The sequence below is a fragment of the Protomyctophum bolini genome (genome assembly GCF_963924005.1).
Source record: "Protomyctophum bolini genome assembly, chromosome: 7".
Lineage (NCBI taxonomy): Eukaryota > Metazoa > Chordata > Actinopteri > Myctophiformes > Myctophidae > Protomyctophum > Protomyctophum bolini.
The window spans coordinates 41,574,327-41,600,345 of record NC_137868.1 but is presented as its reverse complement, the minus strand read 5'-3'; the positions used below and the strand labels follow the sequence as shown (position 1 = coordinate 41,600,345).

Below are 26,019 nucleotides of genomic sequence, written 5' to 3'. Positions count from 1 at the left end.
ATGAATAAATGTTAATATTTGACATGCATGCAAAGCGCATCTTCAGTTGTCATCGTCGTGAAACCACAACAAAAAGGTCTGTTGTTGTTTCCACTGACAGAGTTATGACTATGCTATAAAAAGGACAGAGGCGCATTATTATTAAAAGCAAGGGTGCCAATAACGTTTACCCAGAAGTGTGCAGGGTGTCTTAGCGTGTGTTTCCACTCTCTCCCTGTGGTGGGTGGGACTGGAAACAAAGGCTCTTAGCAGTAGTAAGGGTCTAATATTGGCACGGAGAGGAGCAGCTGGCAGGCTCACTCCTGTAAATTTAGCGCACACTGATGCAGAGGAAAGATTTAATGGGCATTGGTTGGCATACCCCCCCACCCCACCCCACCCTTTCCTCCTCCTTCTGCTGCTCCTCCTCCTCTTCCTAAAGGCGTAGGGACACCGAGCAGGGAGGGAAGGGGAGGGAAGGAGGGAAGGAGAGGGGAGAGAGAAGCGGTGTAAAGAAACAGTAGACGAGTGGTGGAGTGAGCGTAGAGCGGACAGTGAGTGTTGTGTGTACTGTATCTCCTCAAGTAGCAGCAACAGCACAGCAGCAGCATGGTTGTTCTAACGCTCGGACTGTACCTTCCACTGTTGTCCTGTTATGTCCTGGCAGACGCCTCCTACCTGGACACCATCCTCTCATTCCCAGCAGGTACGTGTGTGTGTGTGTGTGTGTGTGTGTGTGTGTGTGTGTGTGTGCGCGCGCGCGTGTGCGCGCGAGGGAAGAGAGAGTGTGTACCCAGCATGTGTGTGTGTGTGCGCTCAAATGCTTGTGTGTGTTTGTTTACATGGCTGCAAAGATGGGTGGTTGTGCCTGTATATTTATTATTATTATTATTATTACAGGAGAGCACAGGACATGCATGGATGCAATGAAAGGATGTCATTAATTTGGTTTAACCATGGTCCGTATTAATTAAGCACTCTCTCTCTCCACCTGGCATGTCATCATCGTATAGGCCAATGACTTTCACACATTCATTCTCCAGAAATGATGTCTTAAAAAGGTTTAAACTTTCTGAATTCCCAACGATAGCAAAAACATATCCCATCTACAGGTTGCAGACGGGATAATTGTGCAATTCATCAAAATAAGGCAAACTGTGTGCATTTAAAATGTTCAATTTAAAGGAGCTTTATTGGCATGAGCGTTTACATTGCTAAAGCAAGTGTCAAAATATAAAAACATTAGAACATTTGGAACGTATATAATATACAGTTGGGAGAGGGTACAGCATCGTGTAAACAGAGCTATGTCACATTGCGTCGTTATATACAGGGTACAACAAGGCTTTTTTTAAACATTGTTATTTGGTTTTTCAAGAAGAGAAAAAGAAACAGGACTTGTTTGTATTTATTGTGCGGTTGGTAACCGTGGAGGAGGGGGTCTATAAATAAAGTCAGCTCCTCAGCTGGTCGTGGAGGTGCAGCGCAGAGCAGAGAGAGGGCTTCTTCATGACACTGCAAGACTGCACGTCCAACACAGCAGCAGCCTGAAGTCTGTCGGCCTGTCACCATCTGATCGTTTGCACCTGTTCTAGAAATTATAACCAGTGGTGGAAAAAAGCACTTGAATGTTACGTAAAAAGAATATATATATTATTACTGCAATGCAAGCAGTACAAGTGAAAGTCCGGTAGACCATTCTAGGCCAAGTACTTATTTGACTTCTTTTAACAAATAGGCAGCCATCCAGGCCAAAGACGTTTTTAACATTTTTTTAACATTGTTTTTTGTGGGGGGGTTTAATAGAAAGTTTTTGGGTTTTTTTACTTAAAAAGAAAAAATCTTACAACTCTTTAACAAATCTATGTTAGCCTGTGCTGAACTATTGCTACTGCCATTTAGCTATATGAGTTAGTACCAAAAGTAAGCAGAATGTCCCGTTTCACAAGTCATCATTATGTCTAAAATGTATACAAATCTTTAGAACATAGCAGTATATTCAAAATGTACAAAGTGACTAATTTAATAACTAAAGTTTTCATAATAATTGTAGCCGAGTAAATGGACAACGTTTTCCTCCGTCTAAGATGTAGTGGAGTAGAAGTAAAAGTACTTACGTACAGTACTTGAGTACTTTAGTTACTTTCCACCACTGCCTGTTATCTTCGCCCACGTCCTGCGTCCGTCTGTCCGTCCGTCCGTCTGTGTTTAGCCCATTAAGGACGGGAACGCAGCTGTCTCGCTTTGCCGCTTAACGACTTTAACCATTATTTTAAACTTTAGCTATTGAAAAATATCTACAAGCTCATAGTGCGGCACCGAGGGCCGTTGAGCTTGTATATTTTCTATTTTTTTTGCCTTTTCTTTTATTAAAATGTTTAAAGAATATTCAAAATATTATGATTTATTCTCAACGTGTTTTTAAATAGCAGATGTACAACCTCACTGTGAGCTCGTAGATCATTTGTAGACCTGGCCATACTTGTTTCTCTTACAAAACTGGCAACGCAGCAAGAGGAAGAGGAAGTAATGCACACACAAAGGCAAAGACTTATGGGCTATATGAAAAAGGTGGATACAGTATATCATAATGCTTTCACAGCAAACGTTTTGAACTCATATCTGTGCTTCTGGGGGGGGGGGGGGGTGTCCCTGCATGGGAACAACATATATTCAGATGTGGGTTGGAGGCCAATTACATTATAACTTTTGGGGGTCCTTGACATGAAATAGTTTGAGAACAACTGACATAGAAACAGCTTTTTCAGAAAAAAAAGTATAGAATCTGACCTCAGTCCTAAATGGGTTATAGGACCATATAGTCTCACGTTGCTAGTCGTGCATGAAGGAACGTCTCAAGCATGTGCACAGTCAGTGTCGTATGCCGTTGACCTTTTTGGATTTACACTTTGTTGCATGATGTGCCGTGCAAGACGTGGTATAGTATCTACTGTTCAGCAGCACGCACACACACACACACACATCAGGCACGAGGAGATCGCTGTGTGCAAACAGCAGCCCTGCAGGACTGAAGTTGCTGTAGGTTGCAGGAGATGGGTGCACACGTGTGAATTAATATAGGAAAGAATACAGTGGTGGAACAAGTACTCTATTGTACTCTACATTATACATCATAAGCACACCTTGAAGCTATAGGTGCTAGTGTGCATGTTCCTACTTCTAAAAAATGTATACTAGATCTGCTATTTTTGATGTCCAGCTTTGAGGGTACGTGTAAACACACACTTTGTCCTAACACAAACATTAAATGCCATTGATAATGAATGACCAGTTTTGAGCCAGTTTTGGGTGTATAAACTGGTTAGAATGATTGTGACGCCATGTTAACTACTTTAGCTGGAAAAAAAGTAGCAGATCCACAAGCTTGCGGATCTGCTCCTTTTGATGCGTTGGTGAATCGTGTGCCGCTGTAGTGTATAGTATGATCAAGTAGGACAGTGGTTTTCATTACCTTCTTCATGTCAAGGCCGGCCACTATTCAATTGGAATGAAGTAAATGCCAGCAGCACACTCGATACACATGTCCTTTTCACATGATTCTATTTACCTCTGACGAGCAGACAACCAGTGTTGTTTCCGTCGACTAAAACTAAGACGAAAAATGTTCGTCGACTACCTTTTTTCACTGACAAACTAAATGGAAACTAAATGAAAGCTAAACTATGATGACTAAAACTAAATATACTGACAATTTCGTCAACAAATAAAGACTAAAATGTTAGGGACTAGTGGACAAGAGTATAAGACAAGTCATTTTACACTTGGTTTCATGCTGGAAATAGCCGATCTACAAGCACACAACGCGTCAGCGAGACGCGTTGTGAGCTTGTAGATCTGCTATTTTCAGCAAGTGTGAAATCGGTCATTACGACGGCATCAAGGCCCGACAAAATACATTTTAGTCGACTAAATCAACCGTAGATTCAGTCGACTAAAATCTCGTGCTGTTCAGTCGACTAAAACTAAAACACTAAAACATTCCAGGTGACTAAAACAAAATTAAGTTTCAGTCCAAAGACTATGAGTCCAAAGAAATCTGCAGCCAAAAACATGCTTTAGTGTTGTCAATGCTGAGGAAGGCCGACTAGGCTGAAACGCGTAAACTAGGTGAACTGAGTGGTGCAACTCCCCCCCCCCCCCCCCCGCCTCTCTCTCTCTCATTAGCAGGCAACAGTGCAGCACTATCCCTCTCTCTGTTTCTGGCACAACAGCGCCCCTACTGGTACTCAGTCATATACTGGTGCTCATTAACGTCACATAGGTGTACATAGGTACACGGACATTGCTGTTCCTTGGAGTGGTTGCACCACTCAAAAATAGAGGTTTGTCTGCCCGACAGCATGGGTAATAATGTGCATGTATGTATAACCTCTTGCAAAGTGATCTGTCACCCAGTTTTCGACACGCCGCCCTGACATCATTGCTCCTCCCACATAGCGGGCAGCGTGATCACTGACCATGTGTCCTCTCCTCTGTCACCGTTGCAGCTCTCCGGCGGCCCGACCGGCAGAAGAGATTCAGCCCCTGCTGCTTACTGAGCCCTCCCCCGCCCCCCCTCTTTCCTCCGCCCCCTACCATTTGGCGCCGCCACGCTCATGTGAGTCAAAGTCATGTGACTTGTCCTTGTTGTTGGATGGGGGGGGGGGGCTGATTGTTGATGTGTCCTTGGGTGGTATCCAAACTGCCACCGGTATCTCTCTCTCTCTCTCACACACACTCGGGTAACATTAATAATAAAGACTCCAAGGGCACACTGGATTATGGGGCCCTCGAAGATGCCACCATTGCCACCATATATATGGTTGATAGTGATACAATTTACTGTTGAATGCGTGGGGGGGGTGTGAGGTTTCCTTAACGCAAGTGCAATTATCCATTAACGCAAGTGCAATTTGGTGCAACTTTGATTTCGTTTTCCTTTTCCCTAAATGAACATTTGGCAAAGTTATGAGCAACGTTACATGCAACGTTAATAACGTTGGGTATTGATGGACTCTTTTCCAGGATGACGAAGGTTCAAGTGGTCATGGAAGTATTACAGACACAGACCAGAAAGGTTCTGAGAAAGGTTCTGTGTGTCTGCAGGGTCCCCCAGGCCCGGCCGGCCTCCCTGGGCCTCAGGTAAGGAACCATAACACACACACTTTTACTTTTTAATACACACTAATTCAAAATTATTATAACATTTTCAAGGTTTTTCAAAAAATTTCAAATGTAGCAGATGTACAAGTGAAACCATTCTATGTTTGACGTGTTTCTAATAATGGTCCAGGGTAAGATACTGTATGGTAGGTCTACAGCTTTATTATCCAATTCAGTCATCAAAATAGCCTTACGTGACCTGACCAAAATATACAAGATATTATGTGGCATGCATACAAGTCAGTGGCAAAGTGAGGGTCAAAGTGAGTTTAACGTTTTATTGGGCCGTCGGGATCGGGAGTCGAACCCGCGGCACGCTGCCAGACTGGCTTACCGGCCAAGGTGCACAGATGGCTATGCCAGCCGCCCGGGCCAAGAGTTTAACGTTGTTTAATGTAATCAGAGATAGGACTTTTCTGTTTGGACGTATGGGCTGTCAAGGCCAGAAAGTAGTTTTTTTTGTCCCCCCACTCGGTAGGCGTTCCTGCATAACTTCCAGGTATGATAATGATGCCGTCACACGCATGTATACCCTAGATTGACAAGATTCTGATAGAAAATATCTGATAATAATCATGAAAAAGATTCACACTCGATCCGACATGTTATATCGGTGCATCATCGGTAGTTCTGGAATCTACAACAACAGAGCAGCGTGCGAATGACAGAATCAGGACAATGTTTGTTGACCGACTGGTTTCCTTGAGCACGTGGAGCACGTTTTGTATTTGCATTGCTTACAGTTGTCAGAGGACTTCTTCCAGGACGTCCCCCCCCCCCCCCCACCCCCGCTCTCTCTCTCTCTCCCCTATAACAACTCCAGACATGTCGGGGATGGTTGGAGGAGGACCGGAGCCATTGGGTTGGGTGCAGGGCGGTTGTTGAGGGGGGGGGGGGGGGGTATTCATGGAGAGGGGAGGGGAGGGGGGGGGGGGGGGTATAGGGGGTCCACTTTGGCACCCTGCATCACAGCAGCCCATTAACGCGCCGGATTTAGCCCAGAGACGCAAATAGCCTTTTTCCACGGCCTGCCAGGCCCAGTCAGTACGCACTCTCGCACACCATTCTTAGAAACACTCCCAAAGAGTTTTTGGTCCGTGCAATGGAACGGCCGGCAGGCACACTCTAGTCGCGTAAATTCCAGCAACGGCGGCCCTACACACACACACACACACACACACACACACACACACACACAAACAGAGCATCATGCATGGTGGGGGGAAACATGTGTTTCAGTGCTTTTTGGTCGCTGGAAAAGTTCACCCACCATCTGTTTGCGGCGCGGGTTCAAAAGGTGAGCCTTTTGAGTCATTGACGTTTTGTGTAAATGCAAACGCATTTTCACTTAGTCATTTTTTTTGCCCATTCTGTGTTTTTTTTCTTCTCCCCTTTAATCATGGCTATTAGACGCGGCCACCTGCATCGCAGCACTGCAGCAGTCAGGCCTTCGGTATATATCCCATTCTGACCTGAGATCAGATTCATACAAGGTTTCCACTGGACACACACTGGTCTGATCAACCCATTCTGACCTGAGATCAGATTTAAAAAAATGTCAGTCGTTCTTCGATTTTTCAAAAATAGCAGACCTACAAGCTCGTAGCGCGCCACTCGGTGGCGCGCTATGAGCTTGTAGATCTGCTATTTTTCAATAGCTAAAGCATAACATGATGCTAACATCAAAATGGGTTCCCGTTCAGAATGGGATATATATCACGGGGGAAGGCAACGCACACGAGGCACTTTGTAAATCAATATCGGCCACTCAGCCCTTAGCTAATTGAAACTGCAGGGGGAATTGGGCTTCAGGGAACGGCCGTGAATTTCTCAGTTGGATGTGGTGGGGGAAACAAGACTATATTATTATTAAGCGAGATTAGATAAGTCTCTTTATTTTTTTGTCTCTTTCCTCTCTCTCTCTCTCTCCTCACAGGGTCCACCTGGTTTACCCGGCATAGAAGGGCCCGAGGGAGAGAAGGTAACGACGTCAAATGATTACTGCTTGTTTTATTTCCCCCTGATGTCTTCCATCATCCATCCTATATAGTATAGTGGATCTAATCCAATGTATGTAAACAAATATGTTTGGGACCGGTATAGCATTTTTTTTTTTTGCAAAAAGCCACACTTTCAACCTTCCGGGTGTTGGGGGGGGGGGGGGGGGGGGGCGAGCCATTGCCCGGGAAATGCGGTTGTCATGACGACCATTTTCTGTTTTTTGCCCCTCCCTCTCTCTCTCTCTCTCATCCTGCTGTCAGGGAGAACTAGGAAGACCTGGACAAAAGGTGAGCGTCTCAATTAATCACTCCCCTTCGATAAGTGGATTTACACACACACTCACACACACACACACACACACACACACACACACACACACACCCACACACACACACACACACAAACGGAATTCTAAATTTACCAGAGTAACGGTATAACCGTATTGGAGATAGCAGATCTACAAGCTCATAGCGCGGCACCGAGTGCCGCGCTACGAGCTTGTAGGTCTGCTATTTTTGTTTCAGAAAACTGTCATGACTTAGAAGACATTTTTTACATTCGTCGTGTAATTGAGTAAATGTAGTTAGTTCACACCGTGCCATGCGTGGACATTATCAAATTGCAAGCAGGTACAACCTTGACAGGATGCGAACGGAACGGGCACGAGCCTCTGAGATGACCTCTCCTCTGGCTGAAGGGGAGATAACAACAGAAGTGCTTCTCAATCCTCTTTGCATTTCAACTCCCAGTTTGAATAGCATGTAGCCACGCACGGACGACCCTTTTCGATATGATTTTAAACTAGAGATGCACAATATAAACTGGTATAGCGTATCAGAATCGGCCATACAAAATATCGGTATTGCATGCATGCGGGTCTCAAATTAATCCAGATTATTTTCACCGATATTGATCACGCAATAGTAATGTGACCGTCAATGGCTAAATTCTACATTTCATTTGTGTATACTCCATCTCATCCAGTAGTCGTTCAGTAGTGAGAACAGACACTTGGAAAAAGAGTTGAAGAGAGTTTAAAAATATAATATATTCAGATTCGGTATCGGCCGATATGACCCTGCAAATAATCGGAGATCGGATATCGGTCATAATTTCATAACCGTGCACCCCCTATTTTAAAGTTTGGGACCCCAATCTGTGCACACAGACAGACCCATCATAAGGGTCCATTTGGACACCTGCTGATCCCCAGACCCCCAACATGGGGTGAGAACCAGTGCCTTACAGCCCCCCCCCCCCCCCATATCAGGCCCTTGAAAGACCCCTACCCCTCCCCCCCCCCAATAAGATGGACCTTGCGCTGTCATTGGAACAGTTGACCCCCCCCCCCCTTCCCTGCCACACGGCTTCATTGGACATGCAGCGGCGCACGTTGGATAAGAAGGGAGCGAGAGAGAAGTGACCTCCCTAAACGATTGGTCGTTGTGGTTAACCAGTAATACAGTCCCACTGGGAGAGCTTTGGGTGGCGCGCGCGCACTTTTGCTCCTGACCCGAGGAGCGGAGCCCAGAACCGCACCACCAGCCGTGCAATTTTGCTTAGTGCTTCCAAGCCGAGCCCATAAATCATTTTATTTCCCACAAGCACCGGCTCCTGTTCTATATACAGACCATCATTTAATTAAAGAGAACCAAGTGACAGGGCTCGTTAAAGTCATACCGCCTCCACATGTGCAGCAGCTACTGTACAGTATATGCCTGTTGTGGCTGTGACAAATGCTGCAGCGGGACGGGTGGCCCGGGCCGGTAGATTTGTCAAACCCACCTGACCCGGCAACAGGCCTGGCAGGTTGTTCATTTAGCCAGCGGTGGAAAGTGACTAAGTACATTTACACAAGTACTGTACTTAAAGCTGCTATAAGCAATAATATTATGTCCAAATTTAATGACCTTTTAAAAAAGAAATCGGTATTTAGACCAGCAATGGGTAGAACGCTCCCAATTTTTTTTTGTCTCCGTGACACTTCTAGGGGCCGCAATCTGCATTCAAAGATTTTCCTAGAAGCTTTGTCATTGGTCGATTTGCCTGTCTGCTTCCTGATTGGTTATTCATTGTGACCGGGTTTTTTTTCGACCAATGGGGGGAGCGTTCTACCCATTCCTGGCTGTCTGAATACCAAAAACAATTAAAAAGGTCATTAAAATGTTGACATATTATTGCTTATAGCAGCATTTTGAGTTTTGGGGGTTTTTTTGTTTTTGTTTTTAATTTACTGCGAGTATTTCCAATTTCCACTACTGTTACTTCTACTCCACTAGATCTCAGAGGCAAATAGTGTACTTTTACTCTTATTTGAAAACCTTAGTTTGGTAGTTACTTTTTTGATTTTGATCATTCCTAAACATACATTAACCACTTAATTTCGGTCATTTTGAAAATAGCCGATCTACGAGCTCACAAATGCGTTGCGACGCGACCAAAATGAGTTGGTCACCTGCATTTTGCGAGTTCACCGCCTTATATGTTTTTACCACTCTGATGCCTTTGTCTATACAAAGGAAATTAACTTTGTCCTTTGATGTTGTTGTTCAGGGTCGGACAGGGCCTCCAGGGCTCCCAGGGAAGCCAGGGTCAGTCGGATGGAACGGACCAAATGGGCCCAAAGTGAGTAAGTCCACTTTCCTGGTTATTATTATTATTATAGCCTGATTTATACTTGGTTGCATGCTGGTGGTGTCGTGAACTGAAAATATCAGCTCTATAAGCTCACAAAACGCACCGCACGCTCCAGTGTATTGTCACTGGTGAGCTTGTAGATTGCCTATTTTCAGTGTGCAACACGGCGCATATGACATAGTCAGAGCTATACAGCTCAGGCTTGAGTTGGTCTGGTCTAAATGTTAACAGATCTGATGCTATGTGACACATGTAAAACTGTGTCTAAGGCTCAAAACGCACCAAAGCAACTCCTTGCAACAGAAACAGTTTTAAGGACATGTCACTCCAATGCAACTCCTTGCAACAGAAACAGTTTTAAGGACATGTCACTCCAATGCAACTCCTTGCAACAGAAACAATTTTAAGGACATGTCACTCCAATGCAACTCCTTGCAACAGAAACAGTTTTAAGGACTTGTCAAACCCTTGCAACAAAAACTGTTTTAAGGACATCTCACACCAATGCAACTCCTTGCAACAAAAACTGTTTTAAGGACATGTTACAGACAGTCACACCAATGCAACTCCTTTGCAACTGCCATTGGGGATAATGGTTTCATGCAATATTACATGCAACCGTTTGGTTGCAAGGAGTGGCATGGCGAATCATTGGTGCGGTTTGGGGCCTATAAAAGTGTTGATTTGTTGAGTGTTTGAGCTTGTGTTTCTGTGGCCCAGGGGGAGAAGGGGGACTCAGGCCTGATGGGACTGCCTGGACCAAGAGGTCTAATCGGGCCCAAGGTATGACGTCTCTTTGGCACCGACCACAAAGAGCTACAGAGCCAGTACAGTATATATATGACACAACAGATTTATCTATACGGTTTTTATCATCACCTAATTTTAGGTTCTGTGCACACATAAGGGGGGTTGAGAAACACTCGTTTTGCGTTTTAAATTATTTCTATGCTCCGGAGAGATTAGAATTAGAAACCATAGATCCTTACATCATCTAAAATACTTTGGTTCCAAACCAAGGTTAGCTGCCGACAGCTGTTGTAAAAGTGGTACAGCGAAATAACTAAGTTTAAGATTTCATATCATCCCCGAAAGCTTATAAATTGACAAAAAAACTAAAACTAAGGGCATTTTGTCTATCATTTTACCAGTTTGTTTTAGTTAGTTTTGTAACACATAGTACAGTTTCAGTTTTAGTTATCCTTTATTTTATTTTTTATTCAAGTTTTTATTTATTTCATTTAATCGTTTTTTGGTTATTTTGTTACTTTTCATTAACTATAATAATCTTGTTCCCTTACTCACTCTTCTGCTTGGTCTTGACTCTCTAGGGCTTATCCGGATACAAAGGAGAAAAGGTGGGTGACTGGCTATCAGGATCAGCACGTTATTGTATAGAGCGTCGCGTTCCCGTCCACGCCCGGAAGACAATTTCCCATTCATTTTCCCCATAGACGTTTCAGAAACTATTTATAGACCTTTAAGCCTCGGACAGAGGCAACTCGGCTCCTGACAAATCATGACAATAAATTAAAAAAAATTGGGCCGAACAAAATAAGAAGGAAAAAAAGAGCAGGGTACAACACCTTTTTACAACAGTTTTTCTTCTTTCTAATTATTTGTTCTTCCCCAAAAAAAATTAGGAGCCGAGTTGGCGTTGTGACGAGGCTTAAAAGGTCTTTAAATAAATACTTTTTTAAATGTCTATGGGAAAAGAAAATGTCTTCCGGGCCGCTCGTCGTTCTGAAAGGGGCGGCGGGACTGCGACGCTCTATATAGATGATGAGGGCCCATCAGATTGACATTGTGTTTCCTGTATCTATCAGTGAGTGTTGCTGCCTGGTAACATGCTGTGTTTTGTCCCCCATCATCATCATCATCATCCTCAGGGCTCCCGTGGTGACCGAGGAGGTACTGGAACGAAAGGGGACAAGGTGGGCAGAGTCAGGGCCAAATTAGTCATTGGGCCGGTGGGGCCGTATAGCCCAGGGGGCCCTTTGGCTCTCAGGGCCCTTCGGAGACACTGGGCTGCGTGGTACTGGTTTTGAGGCCCTCACAAGGGCCTTTCATTGGCTGTTAATTGTGTTAAATGTAGGTCAAACTTCGCACGGACGCTATGTGGGGGCCCCGCAGAATATTTGCGACCCGGGGGCCCTCGTGGGGGTTTAATCCGTCCCTGGTCCCCTGATGTCTGTGTTGACCTACTGCGGCGTCGCTCCCCTGGAAATAGACAATCTACACGCTCGCAATCCGACGCCTTGTGAGCTTATATAGATCGGCTATTTTCGGCACACAACGCCATATGGCGGTATATGAATTGGCCATACTGACTGCCGATGAGATAAGCCGTGCATTGTACAAAAAGAATACACATTTTCAATACAATCTTTACTGCATTAATTGCCGTTCAAAAGCCGAACTTCATGGCTAGAGAGTGCTTTCACAATAACATTATCTTCATATATAAAACAGACAATGTACAGTACATTCTATAGTTTTCCGGGTTAATTAATTAATTGTTTACTGTTCCTTTACTCCCATGCAGGGCACAATGGGATTCCCAGGAATGCTTGGACAGAAAGTGAGTAGAATGATCAAACAATCGCACACACACACATACTGTACATGCACACGCACGCTCACTCTTGTATTGCCATCAAAAGATATTTTCAATTAAACATTTTAAATGCTACTTTTTTACTTAACTTGCTGGTCCAATCAAATCCTAATATTAACCACCACCACAGACCACTCCGAACCTCTAAATTCCTCTCCCTAAGCCTAAACTTAACCCGTGACTCTAAAGTTCTAAACCTAAACCCGAGATGACATGAATCCTAAACCTAACCTGAATCGTTTAAAAAATGTAACCCTGACTTAAAATACAAATTACGCTTTGCCTCGGGTGGTCTGGTACTACTGTATTTGTGGAGGATAGTAATACACGCACACACGCACGCATGCACACACACACACACACACACGTGTCTGTTTGGAAATGTGCCTAGTGTGTATTTATCATGTATCGATGTATCAGGGTGAATTGGGTCCAAAAGGAGAAGATGGACTCTCAGGAAACAGAGGACCCACCGGGCGACCGGGGAAGAGAGGAAAACAGGTAAGGATGACATCTTTATAAGAGTCAAAACAAAACAAACAAACACAGAGCTAAGAAATATATAGAGCTACAATACAAGTGACGTGTCGCCGTCCATACTAATTAAGGCTCTGTTCCGTTCTAGTCAAACAGAGTCAGGGTGCTGCTATTGACTTCATGCAGAGGGTGGCCATCTTGCGATTAAGTTAACTAGAACTCGAGCGGTCTCGCTCTATAGCGACTGGACAACTGGGTTCCCAGTTGTCCAGTCGCCCAAGTGCAGTGTGTGTGTGGACCTAATGAATACTGGGCGAGCAGTAACGTCGGACTATTGGCATGTCGGACTACTTGGGTGTCGGACTATTTGGGTGTGGGACTATTAGTATGTGGGACAAACACCTGCGCCCCGTCACGTGCACCTGCAAGGAATGTACAGGCTTTCAATGGCAAATTTCAGCTATAGTTGTACCACCCTGCCATTAACGTAATGGCAAGATGGCCGTGGTCTGCATACTGTAAGGTCAATATTGTGCATGTTGGCTCACTGGATACACCAGTGGGTCTCAAAGTGTGAGTTGCTATACGGGTGACTGTGTAACTCTTAGCCTATAGGAGTCCTTGGAATTAAAACAGTTTGAAAAACCACCGTACACAACATGTGACAGAGCCTTAATTAGTATCATCGGTAACACCTGTGAAGAAAGTATAGAGAAGCGGCCCGGAAGTAGCAGAGAGTTATTCCGTGTGCATAGATAGAGCCTATTGGAAGATGAATAGATATTGTATGGTATTACAAATATTCATATTATGATTTGCACAAATTGGCGTTTTGATTCACTCAGGCTTATGGCATTAATTAATATGTGACACTGTCTGTGTTATTCAGGGAGGGAAGGGAGATACAGGACGCATAGGACCTCTAGGTCCATCAGGCCCCCAAGGACCCATTGGACACCCAGGTCCTCCAGGCATACCAGCCACAGGTAAAAAATAATAATAATCACACCCGACCCGTGTGAAGTGAGGGGCGCTCTTATCATCATACCATTATCTCATTCCGGCCAATCACAATTTGCGTCCTGACTTTCGTCTTCAATATTTAGTGTTTGCACAAACAATCAAATCTAGCCATTCATTGTCAATGGCATTCAATGTTTGTGCTGCTCAAAGCTGGACATAGGCGGGGCTATAGCGCCCCTCAAAAATCTGACACAATCTTTAGCTATGGATAGTAAGTTACAGTACTGTGTATTCAGTTTGTGAATTAAGCTGGACAAATCACAGCGCGGTGCCGGTGAAGCTGGACCAATCACAGCGCGGTGTTGGTGAAGCTGCACCAACCACAGCGTGGTGTCGGTGAAGCTGCACCAATCACAGCGTGGTGCCGGTGAAGCTTCACCAATCACAGACGTGGTGATTAACAATCTTTATAAAAGCTTAAACGAAGCTTAAGGTTTTTTTTCTTTTACCCCCAGGGGTTAACTGGGGACCGGGAGGAACTCCTTATATGGTCAGCAGCACACACTATAGTAGGGAGGATTATCACAACAAAACTAAAAAAAAAAGAAGTGATATTTGAATTCAGTGAAATCACTGAATATATACCTTTAATCTACACTACAGTACAAAGTGAAAATGCTTCATAAGAACAACTCTAACTATAAGACATTGGCCAAAAAGACGCGCACGCACGCACACACACACTCTTCCAAAACTCCCTGCTAAAAGTAGTCTCGCTAAAGGTCCGTGGTGAGACGTGCACGGACAGAGAAACACCTCGGTGACGCTGGCATTAAATAGCACCCCGTTGTGCTGTTAAATATACCCCTCCTCCTCCTCCTCCTGACATTGTAGTCAATGCCACGTTCTCGTGACTGACGAATATACAGTCGAGAGCCACACTGGTCCTCCAGGGGCTTTACACTTGAGGCTATTTAGCCTAGAAACGTAATATCCTGTTGTTGGAGGAGGGTTGTGTGAGGATGCGAGGAGGTCAGGCTATGAGTTTACGCTATAGTCGAGAGCGTCTCTATTTGTCAGTTCTGGTCTTGGAGTGCTTTGCGTCCATGCAGTGTTGTGTTTGGCAGCATTTTTTTTATTTTAGTTTTAGTCATAATATAGTCTTTTGAATAGTTTTCCTTTAGTTTTAGTCACATGTTAGTCACCAGGAATGTCTTAGTGTTATTCTAGTTTTAGTCGACTAAATATCATAAATCTATACGGCTGATTTAGTCGACTAAAATGTATTTTAGCGGGCCTTGATGCCGTCGTAATGACTGATTTTACACTTGCTGAAAATAGTCGATAGGTCTTAATGTCTTAAAGTGTGTGTGTGTGTGTGTGTGTGTGTGTGTGTGTGTGTGTGTGTGTGTGTGTGTGTGTGTGTGTACGTACTACTGGCGTGAAGAGTAGTGCAGCTACCACAGTGGTGGAAAAAGTACTCAAAAGTTTTACTTAAGTAATAGTACATCAATACAGCATTGTAGAAATACTCGGACCGTTAGAAGTAAAAGTCCAGAATTCAATACGTAGTTGAGTAAAAGTGCATCAAAAGTATCAAAATGGCATCAAAATGTACTTGAAGTACCAAAAGTAAAAAGTAGCCTACCGACTATGCCGAATGTCCCGCTTTGTAGATCGGCTATTTCCAAACGGCCGAAACCGAAATGTATATAGTGCTGAAGTGGTTGGTGTATGTTTTTGTAATAATAATCAAAATTCGACAAAGTAACTAAAGCTTTCAAATAAATGTAAAAAGTTCAATATTTGGAAATTGGAAATGCTCAAGTAAAGTACAAATACCTCGAAATCGTACTTAAGTACAGCATTAAGTGAATGTACTTAGTTACCGTACACCACTAGTGAAGCGCCCGTATCAGCGAAAGGAAGAGCCCCATTAGACACATTAGTGCACGAGGTACAGTATTGCCACACCACTACTTGGATTTAGCACCGCAGGAGAAACCTGACCTTAACCCATCTTGACTTGAGGACGATTCTGCAATGTATGTCTTCTATAAATCCTGCTGAGTTTTCTGAAAAACCCATATTTCTAGACTATGTCAGTGGTTCTCACACATGTTCATGTCAAGGACCACCGAGATTATGCTTATATTGGCCACCGAGCCCCATCTGACAATATGTTGTTCCAGTGAGTGACCTCCCAGGAAGCAAAGATTTGAGTTAAAAAAACTTTGGCTCTGAAAGAATATATATTCAAAGATTTGCGCCACATTTTCACGATAAAAAAAAAAATAGCAGACCTACAAGTTCATAGGGCGCCACTCGGTGGCGCGCTATGAGCTTGTAGATCTGCTATTTTTCAATAGCTAAAGCATAACTTCAAACACCGAAAGGGGTTCCCCGCCCACAATGGGTTAACAAGGACACACAGATGATATACACTAGAGAGAGAGGATTCTCAAGCCATGACAACATCATGACCCGTTAAGACTGATTTACAGAAGGCCCTGACGCCGCACGCAGATTAACATGATGTCACCAACACCAGCGAGGTGACAGCTGGCATCTTGTTCGGGTTTCTGAATGCACGAAGCTAAGTGGCCCGACCGCTTGATAGATGGATAGAGTGTTTATGTAGTAGACACAGAGGTATTTTTATTTATATCCGTTCTTGTGACCCCATAGCTGCTATTAAACAATATTCTGTTGTTGTTGTTGTTAATGCCTTGGCTTATCGTTTTGTCTGTTTCTATATAACCACACCCAGAGCTGTTTATAGGTCTATTGGGGTGTGTGTGTCTAAGTCAAGTCTCTCGTCCAAGACAAGTCACAATAGATTTTGTGACCAATTCTTTTTTTTGTCATTTCGGGTGCAAATCTGCAGCTCTGCCGTTTGAAAACCACTCGGTAGGGATGGGACAATAATCCCTATTATCGTTTAAAACCACTCACAATAAGCGTATGGTGGAGATTTATCGTGGAATGGTACTGTTGGTGAGCTGCAAAATGCAAATTCAACATCACTTAAACCCTCTATACTTGATAAAAAAAATCACACCCGTGTGAAGTGAGGGGCGCTCTTATCATCATACTTACATCACCTCATTCCCGGCCAATCACAACTTGTGTCCACACCTTCGTCTTCGTCTTCGTCTACACAAACACTCAAAACTGACCATTCATTGTCACTGGCATTCAATGTTTGTGTTGGGACAATGTTTGTTTTTACACAAACCCTCAAAGCTGGACATTGGAGGGTCTAGCGCCCCGAAACAAATACTTTTAAAGAATGCATTTTGGTACGTTCTTATTTCACGCTGCGTTGTGAGCTTGTACATCGGCTATTTTTGGGCGAATGATCTCCTCAGAATAGGGATGCTAGGGGTTCAAGTGGTTAAACAATTATTCCTGGAATATGTTTTTCACATTTTTAACACCACAAATCTTGTATGGGGTTCTTGTTGGCACAACATCTTTTCAGATGGGGGTCCGCATGCCACATACATTCATTTAGGGGTCCTTTTTGAGAAGTTTGAGAAACCATGTATGTACAATCAACCAGAGTGTGATATTGTCTCTCTCTTATTCCCCGCTGCAGGACTGTACGTGGTCGGACCAAAGGGGGAGCGAGGTCTGCCCGGCCCGGTTGGGAGGTGCAGCTGTAACTCCCTGGCCACCTCTCCCTTCGACGAGCAGGGCTCCAGAGGAGGCTACCCCAAAGTGCCCGCGGTGAGCCACTCTGAGCCATTTTGGTGTTTTAAGCATCATGTTATAATTTAGCTATTGAAAAATAGCAGATCTACAAGCTCATAGCGCTATGAGCTTATTGTAGTTCTGCTATTTTTGAAAAATCGTGAAAATATGCCTCAAATCTTTGAATATATATTATTACAGAGTGAACGTTTTAACTCAAATCTTTGCTTCTGGGGGGGGGGGTCCCTGGAATAACATATTTTCAGATGTTGGGTGGAGGCATATTACATATAATTCTTGGGGTCCTTGACATGAAATATTGAGCACCACTGATATAGAAACATTAGGTTTTTCAGAAAACTGTCAGGATTTTGAAGACAAAATAGTAGTTCATCACACCCTATACCCTCCCTGAGTAATCTCATTATCTGTCCAGGTGTGCATTCATCAGCACCCCATTGGAATATGTTTTGCCCAGCTGTGTGAAACATATTAACCCACACATTGGCACTGGGCAACATGCGGCCTGAGGGCCAGGCGTGGCCCTTTGACCGTCTCAATCTGGCCCTCCAAGTCCTCAAAGAAAAATCTAGAAAAGCTTGTAGTTTTTGCTGCATGTTTGAACAATAGGCATGCTAGGGGTTCGTGTACTTAAACCCATTAAGGAACGGGAACGCATCTATGTCGCTTAATTTAGCTTTTAACCACTTTTGACCATTCTGTTATACTTTTAGTGGTTGAAACAATAGCACAAGCACCACTGACATAGAAACATAGATATGGTTTTTCAGAAAGCTGTCAGAATTTTAGAAGACATTTTGTAGAATCTGGTTTCAGTCCTAAATGGATTAACCGGTCAAACCGCTAGTAGTGTCCCTATTCAGGGCATTTCACTGTCAAAATAGGAGAACATCTGCTATTCGCATGCAAAGAGATTCGGTGTAGAGAGAAAAAAGGAGGGAGCCAGCAAGGATAAAGCCCTGGGGAGTGGGACCCCTGTTCAACCAAGTTTAAGGTTTTAAGTGGTTAAAAAAAAGCCACAATACTTCATACACATGTGCTATAAATATTGAACTTGTAGCTTAACAAATGCAATTCTGTCTCAGATATTTGTGGTGAGCAACGAAGAGGAGCTGGAACGTGTCCGCACAGACAACGCATTTGCATTCCGCAAAGACCAACGATCCCTTTACTTCAAAGACATCGACGGCTGGATGCCAATCCAGGTGTGCCCCGAAACCTTGTCATCATTTACATTCTTATTTATTTCGTATTTATTTTCAAATGTCATGTAAATTACATACTTAGTATGATTTTGAAGCTTTCTGTCAGGACGACAGTTCATTTACGGTATATATCTTTTGTGAAAATGTTGTGTTATTTGACATTTCCCTATTTTACATTAGTATAAGTGTGTGAGCGTGTTTTTGGTGGTCTTGGCAGTTGACGCCGTTCCAGTCGATGGAGAACGCCCCAGACGATGAAGGGTACTGCGGCGACGGCGTCGTGCAGATCCCCAACGGAGAGGAGTGCGACGACAGCAACAGAGTGGTCACCGACGGCTGTGTCAGTAAGTATAGCATGGTCTGTTGCCATAACGACGGCCTTGTCAGTAACTATAGTACCATGGTCTGTTACCATAATAGCGATAGCCTGGCCCACAGCCAGCGTGCTTTCTGGTATAGAGGGGCGGGTATGGAGCATGGAGCAAGCGCTGGATGGTATTTGTTCACCGATCTGAGCGCCCCCTGCCCCCCTGCCCCCCTCCACCCCTGCCCCCCTCCACCCCTCCACTGCCTTCATAGCTGGCCTGCAGTGTTGATTTCGTAACGATGACTAAAACTATGACAATTCCTTTTTCGTCGACTACGATGACTAAAAGTCTAAAACCATGACTGAATATTACTGACAATCACAGACCCACCTGATACACCTGAGTGGTGGGGGTTCATGCACCATTCCATATGTTAAGATTAGGGGGTTTTTTTTATATAAAGAATGAATAGGCCTACATACATAGACATTCTTTGCCACCATGCCAGTAATAATACAGCCATTATGTCACAAGTCACAACAACTCGAACAACGAACATCAGCAACCACAACACGACACGACACGACACACCACACATAACCTATACTGTTGTGTTAAACAGTCTTCAACTGAAAATTTACATTTGGAATTGATGGCTGTTTATGTCAAAGCCTGAAAACCTCTAGCCTGGTGAAACCACTCCCCCTGCTGGACAACATTTGCATTCTGCCAGCAGGGAGAGTCTGGGAACTCTCAGGCAGAGACGATGCACTCCGGTCCAATTCTGGCCGGAGCGATATGCGGCTGTATGAGGCCCGCTAGAGGCGGGATCAACGCGAGACTTGTGACATATTGAAGCGCTGCCACAGCGCAAATGTAAACACAACCTAACAAGACTACAACTCGAAATGATTATGGAGATATCAAATGTTTGTCCCGCTGCTACCAGTTTATCGTTTCTAAGTCAGGTTACAAAACCTCCTGCTCGAACCAAAAGGAAATAGCTAATTCACTCATAGGATTATTGAAGTGATACAACTCACATACCATTACAATTTAGGCTCCTAATCCAGAGCGATTTACAGTAAGTAAGAACAGAAACATGGTAATACCTCAAATATAATTGATGACAAAACATTGTCATCAAGGATCATACCTTCAACGGCAGATATACAACACAACATACAAACTGTAGATTCACATCAGCAGCAGTCAATCCCAGAGCCAGAAACAGCCACTGAACATGTTTCATGTTCTGCCACCAAGTCATGGGGTCCCCAAATGACGGCAATAGTACACCAGCTTGAATCACACTAGTATTCAACACAAGCAGCAGCAGCAGCAAATAAGCAAAACATAATAATCAAAGTTCCTACCTTGAGCTGTCTTCTACTTGACTCTGGATGGGCAGCCTCCTTCCTAAACACCTCCAAGACTATGGAGATGGTGGTCTATCGGAGGAACACGCCTGCTCCTCTTCAGCCTGTCAATGTCCAAGACACAGCTATCGAACGAGTAATAAAAGAGGCATTTAAAGTCTTAGGTCTGACCACCAGTGAGACTGCAGCTGAGGGATGGTAGGGGGTGTGAATGGAGGACAGATCCTGCTGCTTCTGGTGCTGCAGTAGGAGGGATGGTATTTGGCGTATCACCTTCTGCCATCTTGCTGTAGTGAGTGTAGCATCCGGGTTCGAAGGAACATGTAAAAAAAATAGTAGCCTCAATGGAGGCTGTAGGTAGGGCTACAGTCCTACAAGTACCTGGGAGTTCACACATGATGATGAGAACCTGGACTGGTCCATAAAAAGACACAGAGCAGGTTCTTCTTTGTGAGGAGGCTCAGATTGTGTGCAGCAGAACGCTGTTCATGTTCTATACCAGTCAGCAGTGGCAAGAACACCCTGTTCTACGTTGGAGTTGAGCCCTCCAGTGGTGTCTCTGGTCATCTCCATCCTCCATACATCTGGCTATAGCTGGCCAGTACTTTCCTCTCAGTACCAATGACCATTATCAGTATCTCATTCTCCTGACTGCCATCTTCTCACTCAGCATTGGATGTTTAGTATTGCACATAGTATTCTGGTGTACAGTGGGCAGGAGGCTTGAGGGTCCAGCGTTCACGGCATGTCACACCACAGGAGAATGGACTCAGGGCTGAGAAGAAGCTGAGCTTGGGGCTCATCACCTATATAGCTGGCTGGTGTACCTGTGGAGCAGGTTGAGAGAGAGAACATATAGCATTGAGAAGTAGAAGTAAGTAAGGTAGAAAGAAAGAAGGTGAGCTGACCAAGCCACATACTTGTACACTACAGTGTACCCAGCTGTCACAACTCACTAGCAACAGCAGACAAACATACACAGCCCTGTATACTTCCAGTTACAACATATACAGCTTAGTAGTATTCAGTACATGCACCCATGCACACAGCACTTCAAGCACCTTTGTTTGTTCATGTCACTCTCCCTGCACACACACACACACACACACACACACACACACACACACACACACACACACACGCTTAGCATAGGTAGCTACTAGCTAACTCACCTGCAGAATAAAAACAAAAGCAGTTTGTAATGAAGATGAATTAACTTCTCTTTCAAACTGACACATACTTGTGACTGAGCAGCAACAACAGAGACTATATTCCACTCAACTTCCATGAGGTGTAAAGTTACATATTATAAGTTTTTCTTTTTTCTTTTTACTACCAAACAAACGAGCTTACTTGTGTCTGTCTGTTTGCAGCAGGTGTGTGTGTGTGGAGGGGGAGGGGCGTGGCTACCATAGGTCTGCTCAGTGCTCAGCGAGTAGTCTACCAGTTCACTGGAGTGTCAGTGGTTTTCAGAGGTTAAATGGGAGGCTATTGTGCAGTCAAAGTTACCAATACAAGCTAGTTAATTCAGCATTCCTTAATTTGACTGGTCAGGCCGGCCTGGTAGGTCTCGGACGAGGCCTGGTAGGTCGCACTTCATTTCAGTGCCTTATATAAGGAAAGTTGCGTGGCACATCTATGCACAGTAAAATCTATGTTCACAGTGAAAGGGACGTGTTGTTGAAGACTGCCCCTAAGAACCACACACCCACTCGCTACGCATGGTCCCTTTTGGAGAAACCCAGCCATCTCCGGCACCGTTGGTCCAACTGTGCAACTGTTTCCGAACCTCTGCCAGGAGGCCACAATAATGAACCTACCTGACCTGGTGGAGACCTGTGCTCTGAGGAGCACATTATCTATTATCGTCTCATTTTACACTCTCAAGAGTTGAAGATCTATAAGGGTCTATTTGGTTAACAACTCTCATTTAGCTGGGGACCACCTGGAACCCCCTCAAGGACCACTGGGGGTCCCCGGACCACTGGTTGTGAACCAGTGGTGTAAAGTAAGCGTTTTACAAGGTAAAATAATAGCTTTGTCCAACACAGGTGTCATTCTAGCCAGACATCTCTAAACTGACGCTTGTATCCCTCATTATTCCCATATTCCCACAGAGTGTAAGCATGCCTACTGTGGAGATGGCTACCGCTACGAAGGAGCTGAGGAGTGCGATGGAAAAGACTTCGGCTACCAGACCTGCAACTCATATCTTCCAGGGTAAATATACAAGCACCACACTGACCCAGAATTCCTGCTTGATGTTCCAAATTGTCGATGGCACAGTAGCTACTACTACTAGCTATAGGGTTTAGGGCTGCCACAATTACATTGCAAATTGGAACATTATGAATAGAAGTTACATTTCTGTTTGCCTTTTAGGCTTCGTAATAAAAAAAGTGCACAGGGCAGATATGACAAATAACTGAAATATACCATACATTTTATTTTCACTTACACAAAATGTAAAAATAGCTGAAATACAGTAGCTTTTTTTTAATGTATGAGCATCTTTAAACATGGAAACGATTTTGACGATTGTGACGAAATAAGTTGCCACTATCTCAAATAATTGAGATTAGACGATGATGTAATAATTGTGACAACCAATGCTCTCTCAACGGTCCAATTCCTTAGCGGTTCCCTTTAACAATTCCTATAATAAGGCGTTCCAGATGTTTGTAAAACGGTTCCTCAATGTTGGTTCCGGTTCCTCTATAGTTCCGGAACCCGACCCTAACAGTAGTTGTCCGCGAATGGCCTATTTATGCACACATGCCATTTTGGAAAGAACTTGGACCACTTCCCTACTTCCTTCACAGGTGTTACCGCTGATACTAATGAAGGCTCTGTTCCATTCTGGTCAAACAGAAGTCAGGGTGCGTGTGTTGGCTCACTGGAAACACTCTGCTACTCCAGTGGGTCTCAAAGTGTCCTTAAGTGGGTTCCAAATGGTGTGTAACTCTCAGAGTTATGGGGGTCCTTGAAATGATAAGGTTTATGAACCACTGCACACTATAAATGGAACAGAGCCTTAATTAATATCATCTGTAACACCTGTGAAGGAAGTAGAGGGAAGCGGCCCGGAGGTAAGAAGAGTCATTCTGTGTGCATAATATGGCCCATAATCCGTTGACATTTCAACTGACCTGCGGCTTTCATCTCCATGTCGCCCTGCAGGTCGTATGGCCGTCTCAGGTGCACGCCGCGCTGCGTCATCGACTCCACAAACTGCAAGTACTTCACATGAGGAGGCACACCTCGGACAGTTGTCGCCCAACACCAAGAATATGGATTTTTTTTTTTAGACGCAAACAACAAATAACAAACAAACTAAAAAAGAACAGCGATGCTACAAAAACAGGAGGCACAGATGGAAGTGGCAGCAAATTAACCTATGAGAAAAGACACACACACACACACACACACACACACGCACGTATCTCTATATAGAACTACTCTGCGTTGCTGCCGAGAAGATGCCACGTACGTACAGCTCCCAGGGTTCCGCAAGAGTCCGTGCGTGAGACTCGCCCCCTCCCCCCCTCTACTGTTCAACAGGAAACGTGCAGGACGATTGCACTCTGTCTCAACACCACACTGGACCGATGCCTGTCCTCTCCTCTCCTCCCTCCCTCCCTCCCCCGACCTTGACCAGGACCAGAACCGCCGTCTTGAACGACAAAAATGCGGTGGTGGTGGTGGTTGTACTGTATATATATCACAGCCACAACCCAGGGTTCATTACAACAAGCACCGGTCGATTCGCCAAGACGCTGCAGACGAGAGATGTGCTGCACTATAGGAGGACGGGGGACGTCTTCTCATCTTGACTTAACACTGTTAACAAAAAAAAGAAAGAAAGAAAGAAAGAAGGAGGACATCCGCAACCATGGTGCTGTCTGTTCTGTTCTGTTCTGACGTGAATGACCATGCACAGCGTCTGCATGAGGCCCGAGATCACACTAAACGATACGACCACGGCAAACAGGGCCTGCAGGTCTCTGCCCGAGCATGTTAACCCATCGGCACTATACTTTAATCGTTTGCCATGACAAAGCTTTGTACTGTGTATATTCTTAATATCACGTTTACATCTTGGGGGTTTTTGTTGAATGCTGGAATTTGCCTAAACGGCCGTCGTCGTGTATGGTCATGTAGCCATTTTCGAATTTGAAAACCAAAAATCTTTTGTTTAGTATAGGCTTCTGGGCTACGGGCAGGGCTATATACCCCTGCTACATTCATCCCCTCCTTTGGCTGCAGAGCTTCAAAGAGGCCTGGTATGACTCCAGTAGTCTGTGACGGTATACAGCTCCTGACAGGGTGAGGAAGGATCATTCAGATTCTGGACATGGTCAAGTCGGTTTGGCATTGACACGTCCAATGGAACTACTCAGGAACCGATAGGTGCATGTATAGCTCTCATTGGGCATGCTTCATCACCGAGGTCTCCTCTTTGGTACACTGTGTAAACGGAAATGGCAGCAAGTGACTGCACTCCGAGGCAACACAAGTCAAGTAGCGCATTGTGATCAACAAGCATCAGTCGTGCGCAAGCACCCCTGTGTGCTTCACTGAGAAACAATTTATATGCTGTATGCAATGGCTTAAAACTGTTATATTCTTAATCTCCTCATGGCACAGTCAAAGTGGAAACAGTTAAATAGCTGCTATTATACACATGGGAGGAATGGTAATTCCGGTGTAAAAGCCCAACATTCTGTTTTTACGGTCGACTGCCGACTGTAAAATACCTCTTCGTAATTTCTAGAGACTTTCTGTCTTACAGTATATACAGGAACTCTGAGAAACTCATCTCGAAACACTGAAACTTAACAACGTAGATGTAGTGTATAGCTATGTCTTGAACACCAGCGACGGTGTGAAGGAATACTGTGTGCCCGGTATTATAAGCTGACGTCTTTTCTATAATAAGCTAGTGTGTGAGTCGCCGTGCCAAGGGAGAAGCTATATATCCTCAACCACACTGAGACGAGTTGTGTGAGGCGTTATGATAGTGTATAGTGGGTGTACAGATAATGCAATCCAAAGTTATGACTGTTATACTGTGTTAACTGTTCTTGCATGTTTGTGATATACTGCATTCAGGAGTTTGAAAGAAAAACAAAAAAAAGCAGGTGTCTTACTTAAATACCATACTATAGTGTAGCTAGGTATTGTTTGTATATATAAAACACGAAGTACTGCCGTTTGTATGACAGTCGCGTGATCAATTGTGTCATGTGCTAGCCCTACTACTACTACTACGCCAAGCCAAAAGAAAAAAAAACAGAATAATTGTCTATTTCTTCTCCACATAACGATGGATGTTCCGTATGTGGTCTGTTCGGCTGTACTGTACTGTATACGCAGTAGTACGCACAACGGCATTAAAACGTAAGATGCATGTGGTGACATAATGCTTATGGGATATTAGTGTACACACTGTTGCAGACAGTGACATGTAAATCTGTTTCATTACTCAGACATACTTTATATATACTAGTTGTGGGGAATTTGAAAAGGGGCAAAAAAGAAGAAAATTGCAGAATAAAATGAGAACCAAACCA

At 44.2% G+C, this 26,019-nt stretch overlaps 1 protein-coding gene across 1 annotated transcript; it reads left to right on the top strand.

Annotated features, from left to right (window-relative positions):
• The first annotated feature begins 499 nt into the window (after nt 1-499).
• On the top strand, nt 500-26,019 carry colq (collagen-like tail subunit (single strand of homotrimer) of asymmetric acetylcholinesterase). Its single transcript, XM_080767952.1, has 17 exons — nt 500-685; nt 4,488-4,597; nt 5,005-5,121; nt 7,079-7,123; nt 7,404-7,430; nt 9,697-9,768; nt 10,501-10,563; nt 11,112-11,138; nt 11,670-11,714; nt 12,326-12,361; nt 12,818-12,898; nt 13,764-13,860; nt 17,439-17,569; nt 18,640-18,759; nt 18,977-19,103; nt 22,564-22,666; nt 23,627-26,019. Exons 1-17 carry the CDS (start codon nt 589-591, stop codon nt 23,694-23,696), a joined length of 1,368 nt encoding a protein of 455 aa, XP_080624078.1. The 5' UTR covers nt 500-588; the 3' UTR covers nt 23,697-26,019.

Bases quoted from the DNA above. Each gene is read 5' to 3' on its own strand.
- colq (XM_080767952.1), top strand. From the start codon at position 589: ATGGTTGTTCTAACGCTCGGACTGTACCTTCCACTGTTGTCCTGTTAT. The intron at 11,715-12,325 runs GTGGGCAGAGTC...ACTCCCATGCAG, and splicing joins CTGGAACGAAAGGGGACAAG to GGCACAATGGGATTCCCAGG. The intron at 12,362-12,817 runs GTGAGTAGAATG...TCGATGTATCAG, and splicing joins CAGGAATGCTTGGACAGAAA to GGTGAATTGGGTCCAAAAGG.